Raw genomic sequence first — 25,616 nt, 5'->3', positions numbered from 1 at the left:
ATTTACAGGCAGTGTAAAGATTACTAGAATAGGCACAAGAGCCAGAGCAAAAGTCAAGACATATAATTCCTGAAATATTTTTAGTGTCCTGAATATGGAGATGGCTGACACTGTGAATATACCTGAAGACAGGAATCAGCTGTAATACACAGTATGCTGTGAGAATTAAGGCTCCTAGAAAGACACTGCATATCTTTTCTATCAAAAATGTACCATGGCATCATGTCAAGCAGGGTGAGAACAAAGGACACCTTTTGTGCATCTGTTGTTGTGTCCAGCTCTCTTCTAGCAGAATTACAGTGCCTACAGTCAGAAGACTTAAATAAAAGCTGAAGCATGAACAGGCTGAGCTTCAGAAATAAGTTCTCCACCTTTGAATATGTTTGAAGCAGCTGTAAATTCCAAACACAAGCTTGTTACAGATCCCCCTGCAGCAACACAGGCTCTTCTCCCTGCTCTCCAGCACTGAGCAGATTTACTCTAAAATCCCAAAGTGGTTATTTTTACTCTTAGGATATGACACCCTTGTTGCATAATGTATAGACTTTAATTTTTGCACTTGGTCAGCAATCTAGAAGAATATTTTTTAATCTATCTAGAGATCAAAGATCTCTCCTTTCATACACTACTGTGGGGTATAAAAAGCCTGTAGCTAATTCACATGAGGTGCCATTGAATGACACCCTAACCTCACCCAAAGGCTTGTTGTTGTACAAAGGCTTTGAGATATTAGCTCCCTGCAGAAATGCTGGGATGGGGGAAAATAAGTTCCCATACATACCTTGTAGCTTTAGGATCCCAAATTACAATGTCAGCATCAGAACCTACAGCAATTCTCCCCTTCTTTGGGTAGAGGTTAAAGATTTTTGCTGCATTTGTGCTAGTAACAGCTACAAATCTGTTTTCATCCATTTTTCCACTGTACTGCAAAAGAGTACACAAAAGCAAACTCATTACTTTTTTAATGTTCCTCCTGTAGAAAAAACTAGGATGAGTGATATCACATTTTTAATGTCATATTGAAGGGTTTAAAAGAAGTGAAAATACCTGTTTGTCTCAGATGCACATACTGCAATGTACTTTCACTGAATACAATAAATTTATGTTACTTTATCCCACAGCAAAGAGGGAAAAAAAAGACAACTTCAAAGCCAAATTCTTAGTGGACCCAGTCCTACAGTCCTGAAATCCAATGTTTTTGCTGGCTTTAAGTCTGTACTTCTGCTCAGCAGTTTCCTTAGGAAACATAACGTCTCCCAAGTATCTAGGTTTTGGAAAATGGTGAGACAGTATTGAGGAGAGTCTAGAAGATGATGAAGGAGAGGCAAGGCACAATGTGTAAATAGGAAAACTGACTCACAAATTTCTTCACCAATTACACAGAGGATAGTAGTGTTCAGTAAATGTTGAAATTAAGATGCGACACATCAGCAAAATGGAAAATAAAAATGAATGTATATGTGTCTTGGGTCTGTCCACTGCAATATAACTAATTTAATCCAGTCTTCATGACTCTTTTTTGCTTGGAAAGCCAGCTACACTGGCAGTAATATTGTGCATAGTCAGCCTAGGAATCAAATGACATAAAAACATGTTTATATGGTGGCCTGTGAGCAGTCATCTGAGAAGAAAAGCATAATGAAAATGGTGAACATTTCTCTTCTAAATAATGATGTGTGGGAAGGGAGGGAAGCTGTCCAGACAAACATTACACAGTTGTGTAATATTTTAGAAATGAAAAAGGGAAGATATTACCAGTTGAAGAACTTTTATAAAATTGACTTGCCCAACAGGATACGCTGTTCAAAAGCAGCACTGATGTGCCTATTCATGTCTCACTGTCCTATGAACCACAAGCTAGATTTCAGTTTACATGATAAAAAAATCACACTAGAGCTATGCCACACCTTAATATAGGCAGGAGTGTGTGGTTTTGTATATACCATCTGGAGCTGAATCCCAAAAACTATAAACAAGAGAGATCATGAACCACATCCTTACCAAGTGTGTGAGGTAGGTAACTCTAGTGTGGCAAGTAAATATGCTTCACACCACAGCACATTATCAATATGACTTCACTACTGCAAGAGAACTTAACATTAAATAGAATTAGAGCCTCCAGGACTTAACAGTTTTGTATTAGCCAGAGCAATCATAACACCCAATATGCATCAGATCCCCCAGCCAATTGCCTCACCTTCTCTCTCATCAGACACTGTCCAGAGAAGCACTGAGCATTCCTGTATTGGTACTGAGAATCTGAAGTCAGTGGGACTTGAAGATGCTCATTTCATATCACACAACTGAGCCACACATTAGAGAAGCATTTCTTAAAACATCAATTAGAATTTGACAGATATACCTAGTGCAGAAACTTCTCCAACAGCTAAGTTTGAGACAGATCAAAGAGGAAAAAATACAGAGCTGATCAAGTTGAAACTGTGGGTACTTCTTTCCTTTTATTTTCATTTCATCAGTTGAAAAAAATGCTGAAAGGAAATGTACTGTGCACTACCACTGAAACAGCAATTCCTTATTGCTGAATGATAGAAATGATTCTTCAGTGATATATTTTAAGCACCTTCTTCCATTTTCCAGAGCCATAAAGTGAGAGTTAGCAAGGACTCTGTTACAGTCTTCAATCAAATGCGTTATTGTATGATAAACACACTTGATAAAACTGGAGAGTTAATAACTGCTGAAAGATTATATTTTGTTGAGAAAAAAATTACCTCCATGTTCAGACATTTTGATATACTTACAACACCTTTTTCCCATATGACTGACATTCTGTCTTCCACACCATTCACTCCATTAGGAATTTTTGTGAAGTCATCTTTCCCCAGAGCTTTTTGGCATATATCAAAGGTGCAATTGTCCGTCCCTGTCACAGATAGGTCACCACTACAGAGAAACAAAGTTCGTTTATGAATCAGAGTATGTACCAGACAGTGGCATACAGGAAAACATGCTATAAGGCTGGGTGGATCCAGCCAGTTATCTCTCCAGGAAAAATTGATATGACCTGCAAGCCTGTCTTCAGCACCAGCCTCCACAGTAACAGCAAGTTTCTCTATGAAGTAGTTTCCTCTTCAGAAACTCCTCAGAAGAAACCAAGCATCAACACTAACACTTTTCTCTGGGTATGTCAAAGTTGTCCCACAAGAGTCCCACTTTGCCCAGAGCAAGCGGCTTGATTTCATCCTCACTTTGGGCAATTTTAGTGTGTGTCACTCCCTATGCCCAGTGAAATTACTACAGATCTGCACAACAATCAGCCAGGCCTCAGGCACACCTTCACAGGCTCTTTGGTCACATTCAACCCTTTCATGGAGTAATACCAGCAAAGCACACACTCTGTTAACAGCAGGTATCTGAGAGGTACTTCCTTTTCTACTTTCTTCTGAAGGAGATATTATGAAGTGGATAACTTATATGTACCTTCAGAAGTTAGTAGACTCTTTTTTTTTTTTATGCAACATTCAATTTTTAAGTGAAAAAGGCAGATGACAAAAAAAAAACAACAAGAAAACCTAGTTGTGACCTCACTTTCCACATTTCTCAGGGACCTCCGGCCTTACTGTCCTTCTGACCATGTAAAAATTTTTGCTGAAGTATTAACAAGGCAAGGCTTATTGAATAAAATCAAAGGGGGAGAGAAAGCCACAAGAATTCAGAGAAACTAAATCTGAAGCTGAAATGTTTCCATTTATGATTTCACCTTCCATTTCTCCTTCCTGATAACATAACATTCTATACTTAGAAAATCTCCAGAGCCTCAACCAGCTATTATATACTCCAGACAGAATTTGCTGCACATTTGGGTATTTGCTGTTAGTGCTTGTTCATCTGCTTACTTGGCCAGTAAGTTCATGAGGAAACCAGGAGTAGATGGATCTGGTCTCAATGGAGGTCCCATCACATATGCTGCAGCATGAGCCCAGTCTTTATTCCAGTAGTTGGTGCCATCAGTGCCAAGACTAGCAGCAATAGGCTCCCCATAAACCACCTTTCCTGAAAAATATCAAACAACAGTATCATCATCAAACAACATAAAAATTCATACCTTGTATTTTTTCTGTTAAGGATCTTTTTGGTGGCAATGAATTTAAATTTGAATAAGTGTTTCAAATTAAACACCAACATATGGAAAGACATAATAAATTAAGCTATAACACAGCATCTTTGTTCTGAATATTCTGCTGGTGATCTCACAATATATTTCCTTATAAGAACATTGCTTGGGCAAGTTTTTTAATTAAATTGTTGACAGATATATTATAATGGGTTTTACACTCTGTTTACAAGACATGTGATTGAGATTTCAAAAGGAACACAGTCCTCGGTTACATTAATTATGTTCAAGATTCATACACTTGGTAGCCCCTGTTTGGTGCCCTGAAATTACTGACTATATAACAAGGTTAGTTAATATATATCACATACAGAATTTGCAAGGGGGTACTTCTAGTTGTCAGGCAATAATTGTGCTGGGATGAACAACATAGCACCAGATATAAACTAAAAAGTGTAAAAACATTTCCAAAATAAATAAATAAATAAATAAATAAATAAATAAATAAATATATATATATATATATATATATATATATAAATAATTTAGTTTTAAAAGTTATGTCCCAAATTTTAATCTTTACTCCTCCTGCGCAGTATTTTAGTTTCTTCACACTGACCCAGACTGCCCATTCGCCTTTGGGCAGAGCTAACATATTTTAACTACCTTTTCCTCCTGGGTAACATAGGTTTGAAACTCATCAGAACAAGATGTTTTACTCCCTGAGGAAGTTGTCCAGCCACTTTGCAGGTCTTGGAGCCAGCCAGTAGTAATGCCTCCAGTCGCAATGGTCACCCATTCATAGGCTGTTTGGTGCTGGGTAAAGTCAGTCTCTGCTGGATCCCCATAAGACTTCTCCCTCCCCTACTCCCTTACAGACTGTGGGCATTTTGTGTGGATCCAAGATTTCACTCCAGGCTCAGTTTTCATTGGAACTACCACTGTATTAACCCAGCAAGGCCTCATCTGGTAATTCCTTGGTAATACAAGACAGTGGCCTTTCTGTCTTTCTGCATATAAGTCACACATTCATGGTACTGTTGGAAAGCAACTTCTGTGTGCCACTTAATTGCAACCTGTACATTAGCATGAGTAGCTACTGAGGAGCTCCATTCTTTTCAAAATGTGTTTCCCACTGCAGTGGTGCCATTCCTTCCGTTGTCAGTGCTAGACGTGAAAATCCCTCACACTATTTTATTTCTACACGGTTTCAAGATGTGCATTGAGATTACTATGTTTACTTCAAGTACTACATAGTACAACTTCTTGCAAAGCCTAAAGACTGCCTATTACCCTTGTTAATTTCCTACAGCCACCTCAGTATGCTGAACATGCTCATCTTGGCTTGTAGCATTCAAAGCTCCCAGTCCCACTTACATACGTATATTATAGATTTACACTTGAGCTCAGAGGGAAACCACCAGGTTTTAGACTTGAAATCATGACTTAGGCAGTTATTTATTGGTTTCTGCATCTTATGTTCAGAACTTAATGCACTGACTATGAAGCCATGTGTAGAAGTGATATGACCACTCACTCAGTTAGGAGGTTTGAGGCAGATTAGTGTTTTCCTAATGCAGTTATCCCTGACTCCTGTTAGGAGACCTTGGCCTTCCCTGGGAAACTCCAAACACTATATTTGAGGACAGGCTGCCGCAAACCTAGGTGTATTGAGAAAAATTCTGGTTTACATATAACAAATCTGTCACATTTATTAGGCTTTTGGCAGATTTTTTATGATCAAAGCCAACAGAAAGGGGAGGGAGGGGGAAGTGTGTTGTGTGTCTCTCCTACTGCATCTAAAAGAGCTAAAAGAGCTAAAGAAACTTCTACCCAAAGTAAACCTGAACTATGAATCATTGGGACATATCTATAAATGACTAAAAAAATGGCAGTAAAGGAGAAAGTTTTTAGCTTCCATAAATAATTTTCTTGTCTCAGTTTCACAAAATCAAAGTGAAAGGAAGTTTCCAAGCTTCCAGACAGATATGCTGAGTTAATTCTAACTTATGTACCACAGCTCCTTTCTGCAGTCAGAATTTGACTTGACTGGCTTCTTTTGTTCCCATGAGTGGGAAGAAGTAGAGGCTATTTCTGCAAGTGATTTTGAGTCTGTACATTGCAGTTTCAACAGACTACCGCTGGACAGTTCTGCTGACTGTGATATTTCTTGCATTTAATTTGGACCATGACTAGCCAGACTGAAGAATAAAAAAAATATCAAGATTCTGCTTTAATCCAAATCACAGGGAAATTATGCATCAAAGCTCCTTTAGCTCAATTGACAACAATGAAATTCTGCATTAAGGTTCTTCAAACATGATTGGCTTCTGCCTATAGGCATAAAAGAAGAGTCATCATTATGGCTAGGCTTCACAAATTAAGATTCAGGAAGGACATTACCCACGCTTGCTGCAAGCGTGCTAATGGCTAAAAAGGCCAGTACAGGATAGGCAAGTCTGGTCACAAAAGGCACAATGGAAAGTCTCCTTTGGTGAAATTGGCGAGGAACGGTTATTTCTGTGTTGTCTTATCTCCTTGAGACTGATTCTGTTTGTGTTCTCAAAGGAAGCAGCAGCGTAGTGAATGGTGTGTCTCCATGAATCCCGATTGGAGGCCAGAGTGGACCATTGGTGGCAGTCAATATGGCCAAGGCTGAGGTGTTGTTTCAGGGAGTCCTTGTAATCTCTTCTTTGGGGCTCCTCTCTTGCGGCAGCCGGTGGCGAGTTCACCATAGAGCACAATCTTCGGAAGGCGGTGATCCTCCATCCTGGAGACGTGCCCTGCCCAGCGCAGCTGCATTCTCATCAGCATGGCCTCAATACTGGTGACCCCTGCCTGTTCAAGAACGGACACATTGGTCACGTAATCAGTCCAGTGGATGTTTAGAATTGTGCAGAGGCGGCGCTGATGGAAGCATTCGAGAAGCCGCAGGTGGTGGCAGTAGATGACCCATGATTCAGACCCATATAAAAGAGTAGACAGTACAATGGCTCTGTAGACACTAATCTTTGTACTTTTCCTCAGGTGTTTATTGCACCAGACTCTTTTATGGAGTTTTCCAAAGGCTCTGTATGCCTTTGCTAACCTGTTGCCTGTCTCTTTTTCAATCTTACTGTCCGAGGAAATGATGCTTCCTAGATAGGCAAACTGCTGGACTGACTTAAGCTCTGATTCACCTCTGGTGGTGTGAAGATGATGGAAGACTTCTTGAGGTGCAAGTTGGTAGAGAACTTCTGTCTTCTTTAAGCTGACTTCCAGCCCAGAAAGCTCAGCAGCCTCTGCAAAGCAGGATGTTAAGCGCTGCAGAGCTGCTTCTGTGTGAGCAACAAGGGCAGCATCATCAGCAAAAAGCAGCTCATGGACAAGGTGATTCAGAGTCTTAGTGTAGGTCTTCAGTCACTTTAGGTTGAAGAGGCTTCCATCGGTATGATATTGGATGTAGATGCTATTTTCTTCATCGAGGACTGCCGTGGCCCTTTGGAGCATCATGCTGAAGAAGATTGTGAATAGAGTTGGTGCAAGAATGCAACCTTGTTTCACACCATTGGTTATTGGAAAAAGCTTAGAGAGTGCATCGCCATATCTGAGTTGTCCATGCTGATCCTCATGTTGCAGGATGATCATTTAGAGGAACTTCGGAGGACATCCTAAACGTTCCAAGCTCTGCCACAGGCCTGTTCTGCTCACAGTGTCAAAAGCTTTGGTGACGTCAATGAAAGCTACATAGAGTCCTTTGTTCTGTTCCCTACACTTCTCTTGCAGTTGTCTGAGAATAAACACCATGTCTGTGGTGCTCCTATCAGCTCTGAAACCACATTGGCTTTCAGATAGAAGTTCTTCTGCAATAGTGGGTACTAATCTGTTCAAAAGTATTCTTGCAAGGATTTTACCAGCAGTGGAGAGCAAAGTAATACCTCAGTAATTTGAGCAGTCTGAGTTTTCTCCTTTCTTTATGTACAGGGTGCTGATGACTGCGTCATGGAGATCTGATGGTAGTTCGCTTTGCTGCCAGCAATGTACTACAAGCTTGTGGAATTTGGCATGGAGCGCTTGACATCCATGCTTCCAGATTCCGGGTGGAATTCCATCAACTCCAGCTGCCTTGCTAGTTTTTACCTGCTGTATGGCCCTAAGTGTCTCTCCCATAGTAGGGGCTGCATCCAATTAATTTTTCATTACTTGTTGTGTAACGTGCTGAATTGCTGAGCCTTTGACTGCACCTGCTACATGAGGCAGGGGAATCTCGGCATGGAGCTGCCCTGGCTTGGACCTGCAGGGGCTCATCGTGGCCCGGTGGGGGCATGGCCGGGCAAGTTCTGGCTGCTGCCATTGCCACAGTGCAAGGCAGGGTGAAGGACACCCCCTGGGTGGGGCTGTCCTGGCACAGCAGACAATGCCTGCGCCTAATTGAGTGCGTGGCAACTCATCGGGGAACAGAGCCTCCAGGGAAGACAGAGAAAGACAGGGAATGGGGTGACAGCAATGCAGGAAACGATACAGAAGACTTCCTGGACTAAAACCCCCTACAAGTAAAACGCATAACTTTTAAACTCCAACAACAGTCTTATACGTGCAGGAGGTCAGGTCTGCTGCTTGCCACCAATGTCCTCCTCCAAGGTCCGTATCAGAGTTTCTTCTTTCCATATTTCATAGTCTGGTCTATTTCCCATTGGTCCATACACTGCTTTCAGGGCCTCATAGAATCCTCTGTGTTCAGCCAAATCTGTGCATAGTTGAGTCTTTTCTGCTAGGTTGAGCACCATTTGTTCTGGATGTCTCAAACCTTCTGTTGGAGCTTACTGCATGCAAGACGAAGGGCGGCTTTTCTTACATGGCAAGATGGCTGAGCAAAGTGTGCTTGGTGAGCAGTTCTCTGCTTCTTCAACAATTCCTGGATCTCTTGATTGTTTTCATCAAACCAGTCTTTGTTTTTCTTGGAGGAGAACCCTAAAGACTCTTCAGAGGACTGCAGGATGTTATTTTTAATATGTTGCCAAAGCGCTTCAGGAGAGGGATCTATGGGATTATCTTTAAATCTAGTTTGAAGGTTTACCTGAAAGCTGTCTCTCACTGTAGCTGTTTGAAGATTGTTAACTTGGAGCCTCCCCCTTGAAATGCTGCCTCTCTTAGGTTTGGGCTAGAAGTGGAGGTTAAGTTTGCAATGCACAAGGCGATGGTCTGTTTGACATTCTGTGCTAGGCAACATTCCAGTATGATGGACATCACCAACACATCTCTGTTGCACTAAGACATAGTCAATGAGGTGCCAGTGCTTGGATCGAGGAGGCATCCAGGTTGTCTTCAGGCTGTCTTTCTGTTGAAAGATAGTGTTGGTGATGGTGAGCTGCTGTTCTGCACAAAACTCTAGCAGGAGGCATCCACTGTAATTGCAGTTTCCAACACCATGCTTGCCCAGTACTTCTTTCTGTGCTTCAGAATTCTTTCCTACTCTGACACTGAAGTCACTAAGGATTATGATCTCATCATCTGCAGGAACCTTTTGGGTGAAGCGGCACAGGTTGGTCTTTGTCTGCTGGGTCAGCTTGAAGAGTTGGGGCATATATGCTAAAAAGAACAACATGTTGCTTGTTGTGCAGTGGGAGGGGTAAGGAGATAATGCGATCAGAATGACCTGTCAGCAAATTTTCAAGTTTGGAGGTGATGGAGTTTTTAATTGTGGAGCCAACTCCTGAAAGGTGACTTTCAGTTTTGTGTTTGCCTGACCAGTAGAATGTGTAGCCAGCACCATGTTCTTTAAGACTGCCTTCCTCATGAAGATGAACTTCACTGAGAGCAGCAATGTTGATGTTGAGTCGTGACAGTTCATGGGCAATTAGAGCAGAACAATGGTCAGGACATCCACTATCCCCAGTATCAAGCATAGTTCTAATGTTCCAACATGTGAGTGTCAATTTGAACACACCTTTGGAGGCAGGTGTATGCCTTTGTCTCTTTGCCTTTGTTTGACCGCATCAGAAGATGCCCATTAGTCGTGGTTAGCCAACTGGGTGAGGGGTGGAGATGAGCTTTGTTTAGGCCACCTTTGTTAGGCCCCTCTCCATGTGGAGCAAGCATTGGTCTCCTTGAAAAAGGCTGCTTGGTCATTCAGGATGCTGCCTCACAAAACTGTCATCTCTGTAGTCAGTCTCAAATGACCACTGCCCTGAACCACCTGCATGCAGAGTTGGGTCTGCAGCTTCCAGCACTTCCTATCACCTACCATTTTGATCCTTGCCTGTTGCTGTAGGGCTTTGCAATGTGGGTGAACCCTTTGAGCCTGAGCAATGGATTTTTTAGGTGAGGCACAGTGTGCGCAGAACTGGCCCCAGCTTTTACTCCTAAGGTTCATCTGCCACGGCCTAGCGAGCTTGGACGGTGACAGCGAATACCTCAGGATATAGGTTTGGTTAGAGTATCCTTCTCTTAGATGGATGGTCTTACAGGGCTAAGCGAGCTCCATCTGCCCAGGTTTGGAGTTAGAGTTGTCCTTCTCCTAGGATGGTTGTCAGAGGGCTAGTGAGCCCATCCTGCCTGTGGACACACTTTGTCTGACCCTTCAGCTGAGACCTGTCTGGCATGGGAGACCCTACTGGAAGCACATACCAGCGCCAGCATAGCTCTCAACCTCATGAGGGCACACAAGCTTCTCCCCAGTGACAAGGGGGTGTCTGCGGAGACGAAAAGGAAAGTAATAAATCAGGCCTTTCCATTTGTTATGTTTGCCTGCATTCAATCATTAAAAAAATAACCAGAAATTGTTCTGTTGTTTGGTCTTTCTGACATCTTTGAGCTGCTGGAAAAATCACTGTGGATCAGGTGACTTCTTCATCAGAGGTCCAAACTGACTATCAGGAGTTATTTTCACATATATTACTTTATAAAAGAGAAGAACATTCAATTGCAATTTATTTTACTATGTATCAGAACTCACACAGAGTTACAATATTGATAAAAAACAACTAACATTTAAAACCTTGAAAAACTGGTCTGTATGTGCTTATTCTAGTGGAAGTTTTAGAAGCACTTAAGAAAAGGCCATATGGGGCAAAGATACTTACAGGCTATGCTCTGAAAGGAGCAGGACTGCAAGGCAGGGTTTATTAAATTAGGCATAGCATTGCATCAGTTAGGCTTTATGCAGTCTGGACCTGAGATGTCCTGCACGAGGCACCTAAAAAGTTGGGATTTTTAGTTGCACTCCTGTGCTCAGAATCAGCTTGAGAGTCTGTATACCCTCAGCTATGGAGATGCTCCTCCTCTCACTAAGAGGAGACTTAACCCATGACTGATAGTACAAATAGACCTTAGAAGTCTAAGCAGGCTTCTTGGAATCTGGCCAAGTACATATTTTTTCTGCACTTTTTAAAAAAGGAGAAGCAATTTATGATTGACTTTTTTAGTAAGGTTTTGCTCTCCAGCTCTGATCTTCATTAGACATTCTCATTTCCCTGGCTCTAACAGCACAGTTAAATGAGGAAAGGGACATGATCTTTAATCATCATACTAGATGATCTTTAAGGTACCTTCCAGCTAAGCCATTCTATGATTCTATGATCTCCAGCCTTTAGTGCACTTAGATTGAAAGCATTTTTAGGAGGAGATAGTATAAATCATCTATCCCTACATCACATTTTATTAGCCTTGCTTACTCCATAGGCATTTCTGGCAGAAGGAATGGGTAAAAGGGCCACATCAATTTTCCCCAGTAGGTAGTCCTAACAAGGGGAAGGAGCTGCACTGTCTGACAAGCATTCTATAGCCTTGTTTTCTCATTGTAGGGAAGATTTTACGCAATAGGAGGATGATGGGTTTTGTATTCCAACTTAAGAGAATAAGACTTCCATGCACACACATATATCAGACTACTCTTCTGTAGAAGAATACAGTTCCTCTACCTATTCTACCAAGATTCAAGATCATGGTTTGCACAGGGGTGAAGAAATTGTCCACTGAGATGATCAAGGACAATTCTCATAAGGAGGTGCTGTCTTTGACCCTCTCAGTGGAGAACTGATGAACCATTGCTTTTGACAAACAGGCTGTTAGGGCCCTCAAAAAAGAACAGGATGGGGGCATGAATTAGCCTGTCCCTCTCCAACTGGAAATTTTGCATTTGCTGTTAAATATTCAGTAGCTATTACTGATGTATGCGAAAAACTTGCTGGTACAATCTGTAGGATTCCTTCAGTGAATGTGTTGCTGGAAATCAGAGCAGATATAGATGGTGAAGCTTGGTATGAAGGGGAAAAGGGAAGAATTTCACTTGTTTGATTCTCTTAAAGTTTACTTAATCTAGAATAAGAACTACTATCCCTTTACAGCCTGTATGACTGACTTCAGCTCTTAAGGTCTGAGACATAGATCTTTGAAGACAGCAGAATTATGCCTAATGTCTTTAGCAAGCTGTATAAGGCCTTTCATCTCTAAAATTATTTCTTAACTTATATAGCTAAATGAAGGACAAGAAGAATTGGGCTCTGACTTACATCTTTTACTAGGAAAATCACCATCCCATAGAACTTGAGAAGCAATGTTCAGTACTGGTATCACACTGTACCTCAGAAAATATATTTTCCTCACTGACGATCACCCTCTCAGGTCAGTGATGGAACTGGAGGAGATATCAATCTTCCTCCAACAAGGGCAGGGATGAATATGCATACACACACCTTGTACTTCATGTTAAGTGCTTGGAAAGGACCATGAAAAAATTCACAAGAGTAAATAGTAGGAAGCTAGCATCAAAACATGGAAAAATCATCTCAGAAAGATGCATAAACTGTATTAGTGTGAATATTTCCAATGCTTAAGAGCCTTTCAGTATTTAAGAGTTTACAGAGATGTCACAATTCAGTCATTTTTAACCTGTCCAAGTTAAATGTCTTTCACCAAAATACATGAGTTTTATTTATGTCACTCATACAATGGTTTGAGAATTATTATTTTCTTTTGGTCTGGAACTCGTACCACTTTTCACTGAAGAATGGAAAATAACTTCTACTGAAACCAATAATAATGACTGTCTAATTGCCAACATTTATTCAGATTAGTTCCATTAAAAACTTTAATTCTTGTAACTACCTTTACTTATCTTTTGAAATTTCTTAATCAGTCTTAGATTTCTGTTTTCTAAAAAGTACAGTTCTATGCAAATAGATATTAATTATGAGGAGATGTTATATGTTGCTGTGCACAAAGGCAAGCATCAATGACTCTGATTGTATCAGAGAAGAAAGCTGTAAAATACAATTTGCACCACAATAAGCATAAGTTGTCCCAATTTCTTCTTTTTACTTATTGAAGAATCATACATTTATCATCAGTTATCAAACTAGCTCTGCAGACTATTCTTACAACACATGCCTAACAATATTTTACAGTATTTACTGTCAGCATAAAATTCTTTACTTGAATAGTGTATTATAAAACACCACCTCCTATCCTATCTCTCTTGTGTTCACAGCCAGTGTTTCGTCTTTAATCTGAGTATTTTAACTGTTGCTACAGCTTCTTGTAGTTAATGTTCACACCACACCTGTGAATGTACATAAAACTGTGCACTGCTGGATATAATCCACATTCCCAACTGCACTGTCATCTAGTGGAGGAATCTAATATAGCACAGTACCAAAAGATGCACTAGTAAAATATATTCTGGTAAATTCTTTTATAAACTTGAATTACTACTAAGTCTTACTAGAAGTCGTAATCAACACATATTCTGCATAAGCATACACCTATACTAACACAATGACACCACACTGGCTTTAATTCACCAAGCTCTCATACGCTACATTTTAATATTAATAACCCTGTGAAGGCACTATCGAAAGTCAAGAAATAAGGAAACTGAGGTCTGAATGCAGTTCATTCTAGGCCAGGTGAAAACAAGCTGCAAATGCAAAAGACACAAAAATGAAGTAAAAGAGATGTAGAAGCATAATGAGGACAGATATGCCACAAAGTTTTAGGTCTTCCAAATCATGGGTTTCTGTCCTGCTCCTTCCATCTAAATAAAGTCTCCTCACAGTGCTGTAGTTTCACAGACTGCTCTAGATGAATGTATATGTAAGGAGATAAAACATCCTAAACTCCTACAGCCTTCAGTCTGGTTCTACTCTGCCCAAAGGATGGTCAAGAACGTCAAGCTCCCTTGGCTGACCAGAAATATTTATGAATGTTGCAGGGCAAACATGAGAAACCCTGGAGGTAATGGAGGTTTTCAGCCATTTGGCATCATCACTGTGACTTCTAAGTGCCAGTTAATAGGAGTCAGGGTCATGTTATGGCACTGCCTGTAAACATATGATGTGGTCTGTGCTGTAGAATTTCTCATCTAAATAGCTGGTAAACTCTTGCAGGCTCAAGGGAGGAGAATAGCGGACCATTTATTGTCTTGGACTGATCACATAATTTTTAATGCAATCATGCTGTTCTGGAAATCACTTTGACCCAGAAGGTACAGTAAGAAGAGAAAAAAGTTTGCCCTGGGGAGAAGGAAAAGTCTCAATTCCCGTTGCACTTCTACCACACTGCTTCCTTTGGGCCTAACAGCACACACACAGTTTAGCCATCCCACTCCAAGAAACTTACCCATGTTCTGAGCCTTATGGCACCTGTGATAAGTAGGACACTGACGCTGTGTTTGGTTTGTCATGACCCTTCCTCCAATGCCATTTTCAAAGCATAAAAGAATCAGGACTTTTACCTTCTCTTCGTGCATGACTTATCACCCTTGCTGAAGATTTACTCATTACGTGGACTACATAAAGGGGGCAGTTGACAGCATTTGCTATGGTAATTGCTCTTTGTGTGGCTTCAGCTTCCACTTCTTCAGGACGACAGAGTTCGTGACCCTCAGGGCCAGTTATTCCCATTGCCAGCATCTTCTTCGCACCCTGAACACCATACAAAAACATGTAAAAGTCAGTTAAAGTGTAGCCATGTTGTCATGAACATGCTGCCAGTCAAATGGATTCTTAACCAGACATTGCAGCTAGTTCAAGGAAAAAAAATAAGAAGGCAGTTATTTTTTCCAAGACAAGTTATTGTTGTTTTATCTGAAACCCAGTATATCTTTCAATGAAAGCAGATCTCAGAATACTTAAGGAAATTCAGAGAACACACATTGCTGGCTTGCAGGGATAAATCACTGCTTTTGAAAACGCTTTACCTCTCTTACTATGTACTCTTAATGATTGCAGCCAGTAACCGTGATAACTGTACTAACCCCCACTGGGGAAAAGAAAGAAAAAAAACAAGAAAGGAAAAAAGAAACAGAAAAAGAAAAGAGCCTTACTAGACACAAAGATGTATATCCAGAGCCTCTAAAAACTACAAGGTTTTAAGAAGTATAAAACTGTCCCCACTATAATTTCATAAAGCTTAAAATTTGCTGTTTAGAGATCATTTAGCAGTAAATTAATTTCCATTATGGGACCTGGGGCAGAGTCAAAGCACATTTGACTAGAATAGGTGAAGAAACTAATCTAGTATAGCCACTATAGTTATAACTGGTAGGTAGTACAACCAGTAGTTATACTCTCAGTGCCTCCACACAGCACGAATTTGGCAGTGCCAAGTCTGAAGTCTGGCTAATTACGTGTAGAGGGATGTTGAGTCTTTTGTGCCCTGTCACCAAAGCTTTCTCCGTACTTCTGCATTTGTTCCTATTAGATAAGCTGCCTATGTCTGGGTACACCAAGGGTTAGGACCAGCTATGTTCATGACTATAATGGACAAAATATCAAATGTGCACCTGTGCAATTAGCTCCCCATTCTCTGCATGGACTTGAGCAACTGCTCCAAGCTCCTTGCAGCAGGAAAAGGCTGAATATAACTCCTCATCATTGACCATGTATACATCTTTATAGGCCATAAACATCTTGAAGGAGTTGACACCTTTGTTTCGAACAAGATTTCCCATTTCTTCCTTTACCTGAAAAACAGTCAACAATTTTCAAAATACAGCACTTATATTTTACGTATTAGTAATCTTGTATAAAGAAACTGTAAGTGTGAAGGCTGAGCCTTTACTCACCAATCAAACATGTTCAGTACAAACAGTCCAAGTCACATATTTAAAGACGGACTTATGTTGTTCTTGTTGTATCAAATTGATTCTCGAAGTATATAAATGAGTAGCACTGCAGTGCAGATATTGTAGGCGCAAGAAAATTGCAGGAAGGGAATGCTTTTTACAGAAGGTATTGATGCAGAATTTTATTCCAAATAAACCTCCTGATGTTGAAAACACCCAGTCCAATATTAGAGTCAATATATCCAACTCACACCACACAGACATTTGTGCAAAACTGATTTTCAAAATTAGATTGTCATAGGCTTCAGCTTCTGGCAAACAATAGACTGAGAAAAGATCTCATCTCTTAGAGCTTTGTCCTGACTCTAAATAACACACAGCCTTTTGAAATATTTTGTTGTAAAACAAAATGGCTCCAAAATGCTAAATGCATGCCTGCTTTTTCATCGTTTCTGGCTTCTATGCCTCCTTGATAGGTTTCCCTGCTTCTGCTAGGGTCAATGAAGCCCAGCAAAACATTATGTCCCAAAGAAAGACAGACACAGATTTCTGTCCAAAGGCTTCTTGCTCAGCTGGTTAGCTGGAACATAGATTATGTAACTTTGGCTCTCCCTTCCCAGTAAAATAAAGGTGACAGTTGACATGTTCCTGTAATGCTATTACATTTTATGAGGGATTAATTCCTTTCCAAAGTTAAAATGTTTTTCTTTTCATCTGCTGTCTAATAATCTGGCTGGATCTGCCCAAGGAAAGTGAGAATGATGCAAAACTCAAGGAACCCAATCGATTCTATGATTCTATGATTCTATGATTCTATGAATTAATTTTTTTTATTTTTCCAGAGGAGGGATGAGAGCATATCTTGAGGGGGAATTACCAAATAAATACATGACATAAGGCCTTACTCTGGCACAAATATAGAGGCATGTCATTTATTCTCTTCTTCCCTATTTATTGTGAATAAGGGAGAGCATTGTAAAGAATATATATTCTTAATCAATACTTTGAATCCTAAGCAGATGAGACTCAATCAGAAGGGCATGAAATACCAGTCTTCTTCATCCAGGTCTTTTACAGCTACAGCACTTGAGACCTTTCTATTTCTTTTAATCATGGCCTTTAAAAACAGATGAATTCTTAATATAATCCAGATCATTACATTGATTTACACCTCCCCATTTTTATGGGATTTTTCAGTACAATTCCACTGTTCTCTGCTAAGGCTGTTTCAAATGCTCATTACTCAAACTTCACTGGAGAATTTATTTTATGCCTTTTCTTTAAGCTAGAAGTTGTAGTCAGCCTATTTTAGCACTCAGTACACAGAATATCAAAGATGTGTTGTTTGCAGAATGATGACTTTTGTTTATATATTTTAAACTTTAAAAATTAGAGGAAGTACTCATATTTCAAAATGGAATTTACTTAATATATCCATGTACTGATTCATAGCTCTCTGAGAATCCAAAGTGATCTTGTAAAACATAGGTCACATACAGATAGATATCAAGAACCTGAAAAATTAACTTATTCAGTAAAGCTTTCAGGCTATTAGCAAACATTCACTCAACAAGGATGATTCTCTCATATGTAAATTCTAAGAAGGTTTTTTAGATAATCTAACATTCAATATTCTATTTGGGCCAGTCCTGCTTTACTTTAATGGGATATTACTACATCAAGACTCAACGGAACATAAAATAACAAGTGTTCAAGTAACAAGAGACAAAATCATTGCGAACATCTCTTCCCCTCTGGCCTGCCTGGTCTTGGTCTTGCACAACCACTACCTATAACTTTATGCAGTGTTATCCAAAAACATAGACTGCCTGCAGATTTCCTCTATTTTTTTTCAAATACATGTACTTTTAGAAGGGTATAGGCTATTTCAAATGTTTACCATTACATGGCTAGTGAGTTACATTTGGCATGTGAGGACTAATTCAAATTCATTGTGGTACCAGTTCATGGAATTGAAAATCAGCTCTTGTTTCTACCTTGTTGCTCCACCATGTAACCGCCACGTGCAGTGAATAATCACAGCAGACTTTAGGGTCTGCCCAGCTTTTCCATGTATCAAAGGCTTCAATAAGAGAACAACCTTTCTGAGGGATGGCAAAATCGATGATCATAGTGGTTCCCCCTGCTATAGCAGCCTGAAAAGAAGAGAATCAATATTTAGCCATCAGAGAGAATGCAAATGTCCTCCCGCCCTCTCCAACTCCCTGTGCAACAATTAATCTTGACACACTGAAAAGCCAAAAGCCATTGAGGAGTTCCCTAAATAAGTCAGAACTTGCAAAATGATTGGGAAGATTAATTTCATCTGCTTTGAGAAAGATACTCTCAAAAGGTATTGAGGAGAGTCATGGTGAAATTCTCAGGCTGAAAGGAAAAGCTTTCACACATGTATAAAAACTTAACCTAGATGTGGAGATGGGTCTGTAGCATACATGCATCAGTGAGTTTCCTTAATTGAGAGTACCAGAAAACTAAAGTTAAGTTGAAAAATGCTTCTTTGGAATCTCTACAGGCAATAAAACAAGCCTGTGTGACAAGGAAGTATTAAGGGGCAGCAGACACAAAATGACAAAGAAACTGATTTAGTTTGAAAATACACCATAAAAATCATCAAACTCTTGTCTAATACCGAAAGGTTTGTATAAGTGTTTTTAAAGTTATTCTTATAAGTGACAGGATATAATTTAGTAAAACTGCATAGCATGTTTTTAAAGAGAATGAGGCATTTACATCCTTCACATAAATATTTTCAAGTAAATAAATAAATAAATAAATAAACCGTCCCTTTCTTCAGGGATGCATGAGGACCAAAAATTTCTTTTCAACCAGTATTTTTTACTCTCTTTTATGAAAAATAGAATTATCACCTCTTTTTTTGCCTTTGAAGGATTTTTGTTAGTCACTCACAGAAACCAGGTCCTTGACTAACAGAAATTATACATATAGAAATTCCTTGGCTGAAATTGTTGCTCTATTCCAAATTAGCAAGAGAAATCCTTTCTACTGCTCTAAACAATAACCCTTTCCACAACAGGTGCAACCACTTCAGATAAAAATATACAAAATTCAAATTCATGCTCTATTGCTTTTCCTTTTTCTAGATTAGTCTCTTCTCTCCTTCTGTTCACTTAGTACTCAGAAGTAAAATTGTAAATATGTCAGTACATTTTACAAAATGAGAAGTTTGGAGAGTGACATAAATATTTGTAAGTCTGTGTTGAATTCAACAAAACACTTTCTTCAAGAAACATTGTTAAAACTGTCAAATATTTTTCAGCAAGACCAATTTTCTTATTTGTTAAACAGGATTTAGAATTAAAGAAAATTTATAGACTTCAAGAAAAAAAAGTCACATGTTCCACAACTCCACTAAAAGTCTCTTTTTATCCCTAATGTCTTTCCCCCCCCTCTCTTTGCAAAGAGAGGTGTCTTTACTTATTTAACTTAATGGGTACATATTAGCTAATCATTGTAGTGTATTTTGCAATAGTTGGAACACAACTCTGTCTCTCTAAATTTCTTGCTAAAATATTTGTCAGATGACCTTCAGTGAATTTCTCTGCCCACTTTCCACACTTTGACCTGGGTTAAGAAGATCCACAGTATCTAACGACATCTGATCACTAAGCTGGCTCTAGAATCTTCTAGTAGGTACCAAAGTGACTATCTGGACATTTTGTTTTGTATATGCAGCCTTGGGTTTGCAGCTTCTCTGTCCAGTAGCTCAAAAAGTTTTTAAAAGAAAACTCAGAAAGTACAATTACCTTCTGTTTTTTAGCAAACTCCAGTTCTGCTGTGAGTGGAACAAGGTATAATAGGCTGTTTGAAGATGCTGGCTAACAGACAAGCCAAGCAGGGCAAAGTGATGCCTTCTGTGAGCAAAGATTTCAGTCTTCACAGCAAAGCTCTTAGAAAGTACCTTAAAAAATTTGGAGAGCTCTGCAATTTTACTGTATGGACATGATGCATAATACTGTTAATATGAGTAATTGATACTCTATTCACATGCAGGGAATATAATGAGATCAGTTAAAAAGCTGGAAATAAAAAAAAATCAAACTACTTCAAGTGTAAAACTGAGAGAAATTAGGTATTTCTGTAAGGTTTATTTGAACTGGACTTACTCTGAGAGACTCAGTAAGCTCCAAAGTGAATGACAAAAGTGTGCAATCCCCCATGCTAACAGAGGAGAAATGTCAGATTACCACAGAAGTGCTCCAATGGAAGTGGGGAATGAAACTGTTGCTTTAGTTAACCTTTGCTCAGAAAAGTATGAAGCCTGATGCACGTACCAATACACATTGTAGTCTGCACACTGACAGCCAAGGTAAATGCCTGCCCTTAACACTTGCCACCCACAGCCAGAATAGTTTCTGAAGGAACCCAAGTAATACACTAGTTGAAGGTGGACCTCTGAGTACCCCAACTGCTTATGCCAATGTCCCAGTCAAGGGACAGCAACAATTGCCTATGCTTGATTCATACTCTGCTCTCTCATTTAGAGGTCATGCTGAATAACCAGCAGATATCCCTCTCTGAGAAAGTCCAGTTGCACACACAGACACCCACATGGCACTCACCTTGGTTCCGGTATAGAAATCATCTTTTGACCTGCTGCCCATAAAAGGGAACTCCATGTGTGTGTGAGTATCGATGCCCCCAGGGATCACCAGCTTGTTGGTCGCATCCAGCACAATGAGTCCAGTTGAGGGCTCTGGGTTTAAGTTTGGTCCCACCTGCTGCACCACTCCATCTTCCACATACACATCAGCCACCACAGAGAGGTCATCGTTCACAACTTTCCCCCCCCTGATCAAAAGTCTCTGCTGAACCTGTTTTTGGGGTGGCATGCCAACCTAGAAAGAGGGAATGAGGCCTCAGCTCAGAAAGTTGCTCTTGCCTGAGAGTATTTCACTGCCCACCCTCCTCCCAGAGCAATAGTTATCTCCAAATAGCCCTAAACACACACCACACCGTGCTCTTTAAATAGACACTGGATGAACTGCCCCCCTGGCCCTGACTGCTCCACCTCCCACCTCCAGTGTGGCTCAGTGAGCTGCATGGTGGCAGAGCACTGGCATCAGGCCATTTCTGCTCCGGACTCTGTCCGGAGAAAGTGAGCCAGACTTCCAGGAGAGTGGTACGGTTCTCATGGCACTTGCTCCAGTCTGTCCTATGAACCTGGGGGTTTACAACATGCCAGGATGCTTTGAAAATGAGGCCATTTGTCACCTTGTGATGCCCAAAGGTGACCCAAGCTATTTGCACCCGCATTTGAGGAAACCAAGTGTGACCTGAGCTCTCCACAGAAGAGGCTGGGGAGTCCAAGGGAGACCTGAGCTCCCTGCAGCTGTATCCAGGGAGCCTGTGAGTCCTGTCTGTGCAAAGGGGCAGGCAGAGTGCAGCGTTGTGGTGGTCCAAACATCACACTCTTCTCAGCCGAGACAGCGGGGTCCACTTTGCGGTCATGGGACTGAGACACTGCTGGAGGACACCATCCATCAGAAACTGTTCCCAAGCTATTTCTCAAAAGATGATTTGGGACATGTAGCCCTCAGGATCGAAACACAGCTTCCTCCACCCCCACAATACCACTACTTGGACAGCACTCTAGACTGAGGGAAAAGCCATGGGCATGTGCCAAGGTCATTGTGAAGATCACCTTTCGGTAGCCGATGTCTTGCTCCATCTGGCCCACCAGGTGTGTTCCCCACACCCCCCACTGCCTGCACAACCATCTTTGCCCTGTCCAGCCCTGGTAGCAGCCCCTGGGCTGTGCCAGCACCTCCCACCTCCCTGCCCCAGAGCGGCCCCTGTCAGGGGCAGGGGAAAGGGGAAGTCAGGCTCTCTGTGGTGGGTTTCACACAGGACTGGCATGACCTCAGTGAGGACATGCGGTTTCTGTGTTTCAGAATGTAGACCAGGAAAAAGAGATGGGATAGTAAAATGAAGACCACTGGAAAATTAGCTAAAAGCTTGGTGCAGAAGAGAAAAGACCAGCTCAGTACTATCTCAGAGGCACTGGTTTCTGTGGAATTTTCCCACTTCTCTTGTCTCATAACCCTAGGTTTGCATGCTCAGCAGTGACACTGCTCAAGCGTGTCCCTACATCTGCTGAGCACCTGCAACTTTATCCCCTCACTTCTTCCAGTTCAGAGACGATGGCATCAGCAGACAGAACGTTGTCTCTGGGGCCTGTGAGAGGGTGCATATATATGCTACCAAAAAGCCATTTTGACAAATGACGTGACATTTGGAAAAAAATTCACCTTCCCATCAGCATGTCACCTTTGTTCCTTCCCTCATGGTGGGTAGGAAAGTAGTACCATACATTTGGCTATCTGCTCATCCCAAAGTATCTTGTCTTACACCTCACCTCTGTGCCATGGGACAGAGACCCACTGGGATTTATCACATTGTACAGCAACAGAAAATGTCAAAACTCATTTGGAAAAAGCAGAAAAGCATAAGAAAGTGAAATGCCTCAAGGTTCCTGAGGCATCTGTACAGCGCTGAATGGGCAGGAAATGGCAACCTGCACCTACCCTGTCTGTTGCATTTAAAACTCTCAAAAAGGCAAGAGTCAAGGTACTGTGATAGGAATTCAGGCAGGAACTTTGGCTCACTAATTACAACAGTATTGATGAGCCAGGAACAGCTGAGTTTCAGCAATATGATTACTCAGATGAAGAGCTGGGGAATAACGAAGCAAGATGGAAGTCAAACTAAGACAGTAACTGAGAACATTAGAGAGTGAGGACAGAAATGGTCCCAGTGAGCACAAGAATGGGGCTATACTTGGGAGTCTCTGCTGCTGCTAAGGCAGTGAACTCACTTCTCCCAACCTGCAGATAGGCACCTGCATAGCTGAGCTACCAGGCATCTGACCACATTTTAGGTGCAAAAGTTTCACTTTGTACGAAGTGACCTTTGTTAAGTGAGGAAAGGGGGTAGCAAAGTCAGAGGATCATGTGCAGTCATGTTGGGTACAGCTAGTATTGCACAAGTCAAGTTCATATGCCCTCCTCAATGGATAGTTAATAATTTGATGTGGAACAACCTCAACAAAATTTTCAGTATTTGTTGACAAAGCGACTTCATCCTTAAGTTGAAATTTTGGCATAACCTACTGCCTAAACCGCCAACCTAAAGAAGTCACTTTCTTACCACTTCTTCCTGGCCAATGAATACTTACTGTTTTCTGTGAAAAGTGTTTCTACATGACACCAATACACCTTGTCACCTCCAAGTATGCTCTTGGGCTAATGTCAGTGCTAAACTGTTCTTGATCAAATCCTTTCACCAAACAGGGGAGAGGGAAAATTGAAGGCAGGTCAGCCACATTGGAGCAGATTATGGTACGCACCAGGATATTCAGTTCCCTTTTAGTGTGCACTGAACAGGAAAGAGCTGACGTGACTTTGACACATGAATGCATGAATAGTAGCACAGCTCAAAACCCCCTATTTATGTCTACTTCTGAACACCAGCAGGTTTGAGCTCTGTTTCTCCTCCTTTGATTTCTTCCTGGCTAATCTAGGCTTTGTGGACCATACTCTTAAGTGTCTAAACCTTCCTAACTGTAACTTCACACCCAACTCAGATCTACAGTGCAGGCTGCAAACCAGCAATATAACTGAGTGTCAGGTCTTACAACATTGTGCCTATGAAAACTAAATTTACCCCACAGGTAGTTTTGAACATTTTAAATAAGGTATTCGTATATAACAACATTCTGTCTAAGCGGTCCTTTTATTTAATCTATTTGGACCAGGAAGATAATCTCACATAAGTTGCATTTACATATATTTGGTAAATATTTTATATTTAGTAGCTCAGCAGTTTCTGGTAAAAATGGCCTGAAATACCACTGGTGGGACAGAAATATTCCTTATAATACTTTGAGAAGACAAATGGTCTCATATTCTTAGTGATCATTGAATATATATTGCTGCTGCAACAGGGCTTCTGGCTCCTAATTCACTCAGCCACAAAATATTTTACTCTTTTTATCTTTCTGTTTGCACAGTTTAAAACCAATATTTGCTTTGCAATAAGTGACTCACTCCGCACCAGTGTACAGATTTGTGCTGGAGAGAGTTAAATTCCTTCATAGTAGCTAGTATTGGGCTGTGTGTTGAATTTGTGATGGAAACAGTGTTGATAATAGAGGAATGTTTTCATTATTGCTGAGCAGCACTAGCATTGCATCAAGGCGTTTCCTGCTTCTCGTGCTGCCCCACCAGCAAAGGGGCTGGAGATGCACAAGGAGTTGGGAGGCGACACAGCTGGGACAGCTGACCCCAAGTGACCACAGGGATATCCCAGACCATAAGGCATCATGCTCAGCATATAAAGCTGGGAGAAGGAAGGGGAGGGACATTTGTTCTCCCAAGTCAATGTCATGGGTGATGCTTTTCTGGAGATGGTAGAACATTCGCCTGCCTCTGGGTAGAGGGGAATGAAATCCTTGTTTTGCTTTGATTGCATGTGCAGTTTTTGGTTTACCTATTAAACTTACATTATCTCAAACCCCTGAGTTTTCACAGTATTACCCTTCCAATTCTCTCCCCCTTTCCACTGGGGGAGTTGCTGTGCAGTGCTTAAATGCCAGCTGGGCTTAAACTACAAGTGTGCACAGACGTGTCGTGTTAGGAAAAATTTACTCATCATAAACTATTACATAGTAGTTAGTGATTTGAGAGACATTGCAGAAAGTCTCCTTGAACTCGAATCATATGCTAAGGCTTTTGTTGTCTTCACCAAAGCAAATAATCCTAGAAATCTAAATATTGGAATATCTTGTTTAATGTGGCTATTAGAGAAGTACAATCATACAGTTTTCTCTGTAACCTAATGATTGATTCCATTTGAAGAACCCTGCAGGAAACACAATCCACAACTATTATTTACCAAATAGCGAGAAATTAACTAACACAATCTCATTATAAGCAAAATTAGTTGTGCCAAGATAGGATTTTTTTATTCTTTACAAAATCAGGGGTTTCTTTTTTCTTTTTATATTGTTTTGATTTATAGGGAACTTATAGGTGTACCATGAATGTAAGGTGCCAGGTTCTCTCTGGACCTCGCACCAGGGACTGTTACGGACAGGGAAGGGAAACTACAAAGTACCTGAAACAAAATGTATGAGACAAATGCCTCTTTTGCCACGTAGCAGGCTCTCCATCCTGTGTGAAGAATCCTCCACAGCCAATTAAGAAAAGGATGATACCTCCTCCCCTCAGAGAAGACACCTTTTTTGGCAAGACTAGCAAGCCAATGAAGATGCATTATCTGACCAAGACAGGCAGGGCTCTGTAACACTGCAAAAAGCATGAAGTTTGAATGCAAGGTGTGCTTCCAGACCCCCTGTGGTTTGAGGCACCCAGTGTGTGTTGAAAATAAAACTTTCCTTTCTGTTATACCTCCTTTGTTTCATAGGTTATTGCCATCTTCTAAATTTAGGAAAAAGAG

General features: G+C 40.8%; 1 protein-coding gene across 2 annotated transcripts in view; it reads right to left on the bottom strand.

Moving 5' to 3' along the window:
• DPYS (dihydropyrimidinase) overlaps positions 1-21,119 on the bottom strand; it is a 32,112-nt gene extending 10,993 nt beyond the window's left edge. The window contains exons 1-7 of one of the 2 annotated variants that reach the window (XM_071554000.1): positions 20,720-21,119; positions 18,116-18,274; positions 15,837-16,016; positions 14,787-14,976; positions 3,858-4,014; positions 2,763-2,904; positions 782-924 (exon numbers count right to left, since the gene is read on the bottom strand). In XM_071554000.1, the coding sequence (XP_071410101.1) occupies positions 782-924; positions 2,763-2,904; positions 3,858-4,014; positions 14,787-14,976; positions 15,837-16,016; positions 18,116-18,274; positions 20,720-20,989 (1,241 nt within the window). In that variant the 5' untranslated portion in view covers positions 20,990-21,119. The remainder of the gene's footprint in view (positions 1-781; positions 925-2,762; positions 2,905-3,857; positions 4,015-14,786; positions 14,977-15,836; positions 16,017-18,115; positions 18,275-20,719) is intronic. The other variant, XM_071553999.1, reaches the window with a different exon arrangement.
• Positions 21,120-25,616: the final 4,497 nt, after the last annotated feature.

The sequence above is a fragment of the Pithys albifrons genome, chromosome 4, assembly GCF_047495875.1.
Source record: "Pithys albifrons albifrons isolate INPA30051 chromosome 4, PitAlb_v1, whole genome shotgun sequence".
Lineage (NCBI taxonomy): Eukaryota > Metazoa > Chordata > Aves > Passeriformes > Thamnophilidae > Pithys > Pithys albifrons.
The sequence above is the reverse complement of the archived record's forward strand: the minus strand, read 5'-3'. Positions and strand labels throughout refer to the sequence as shown.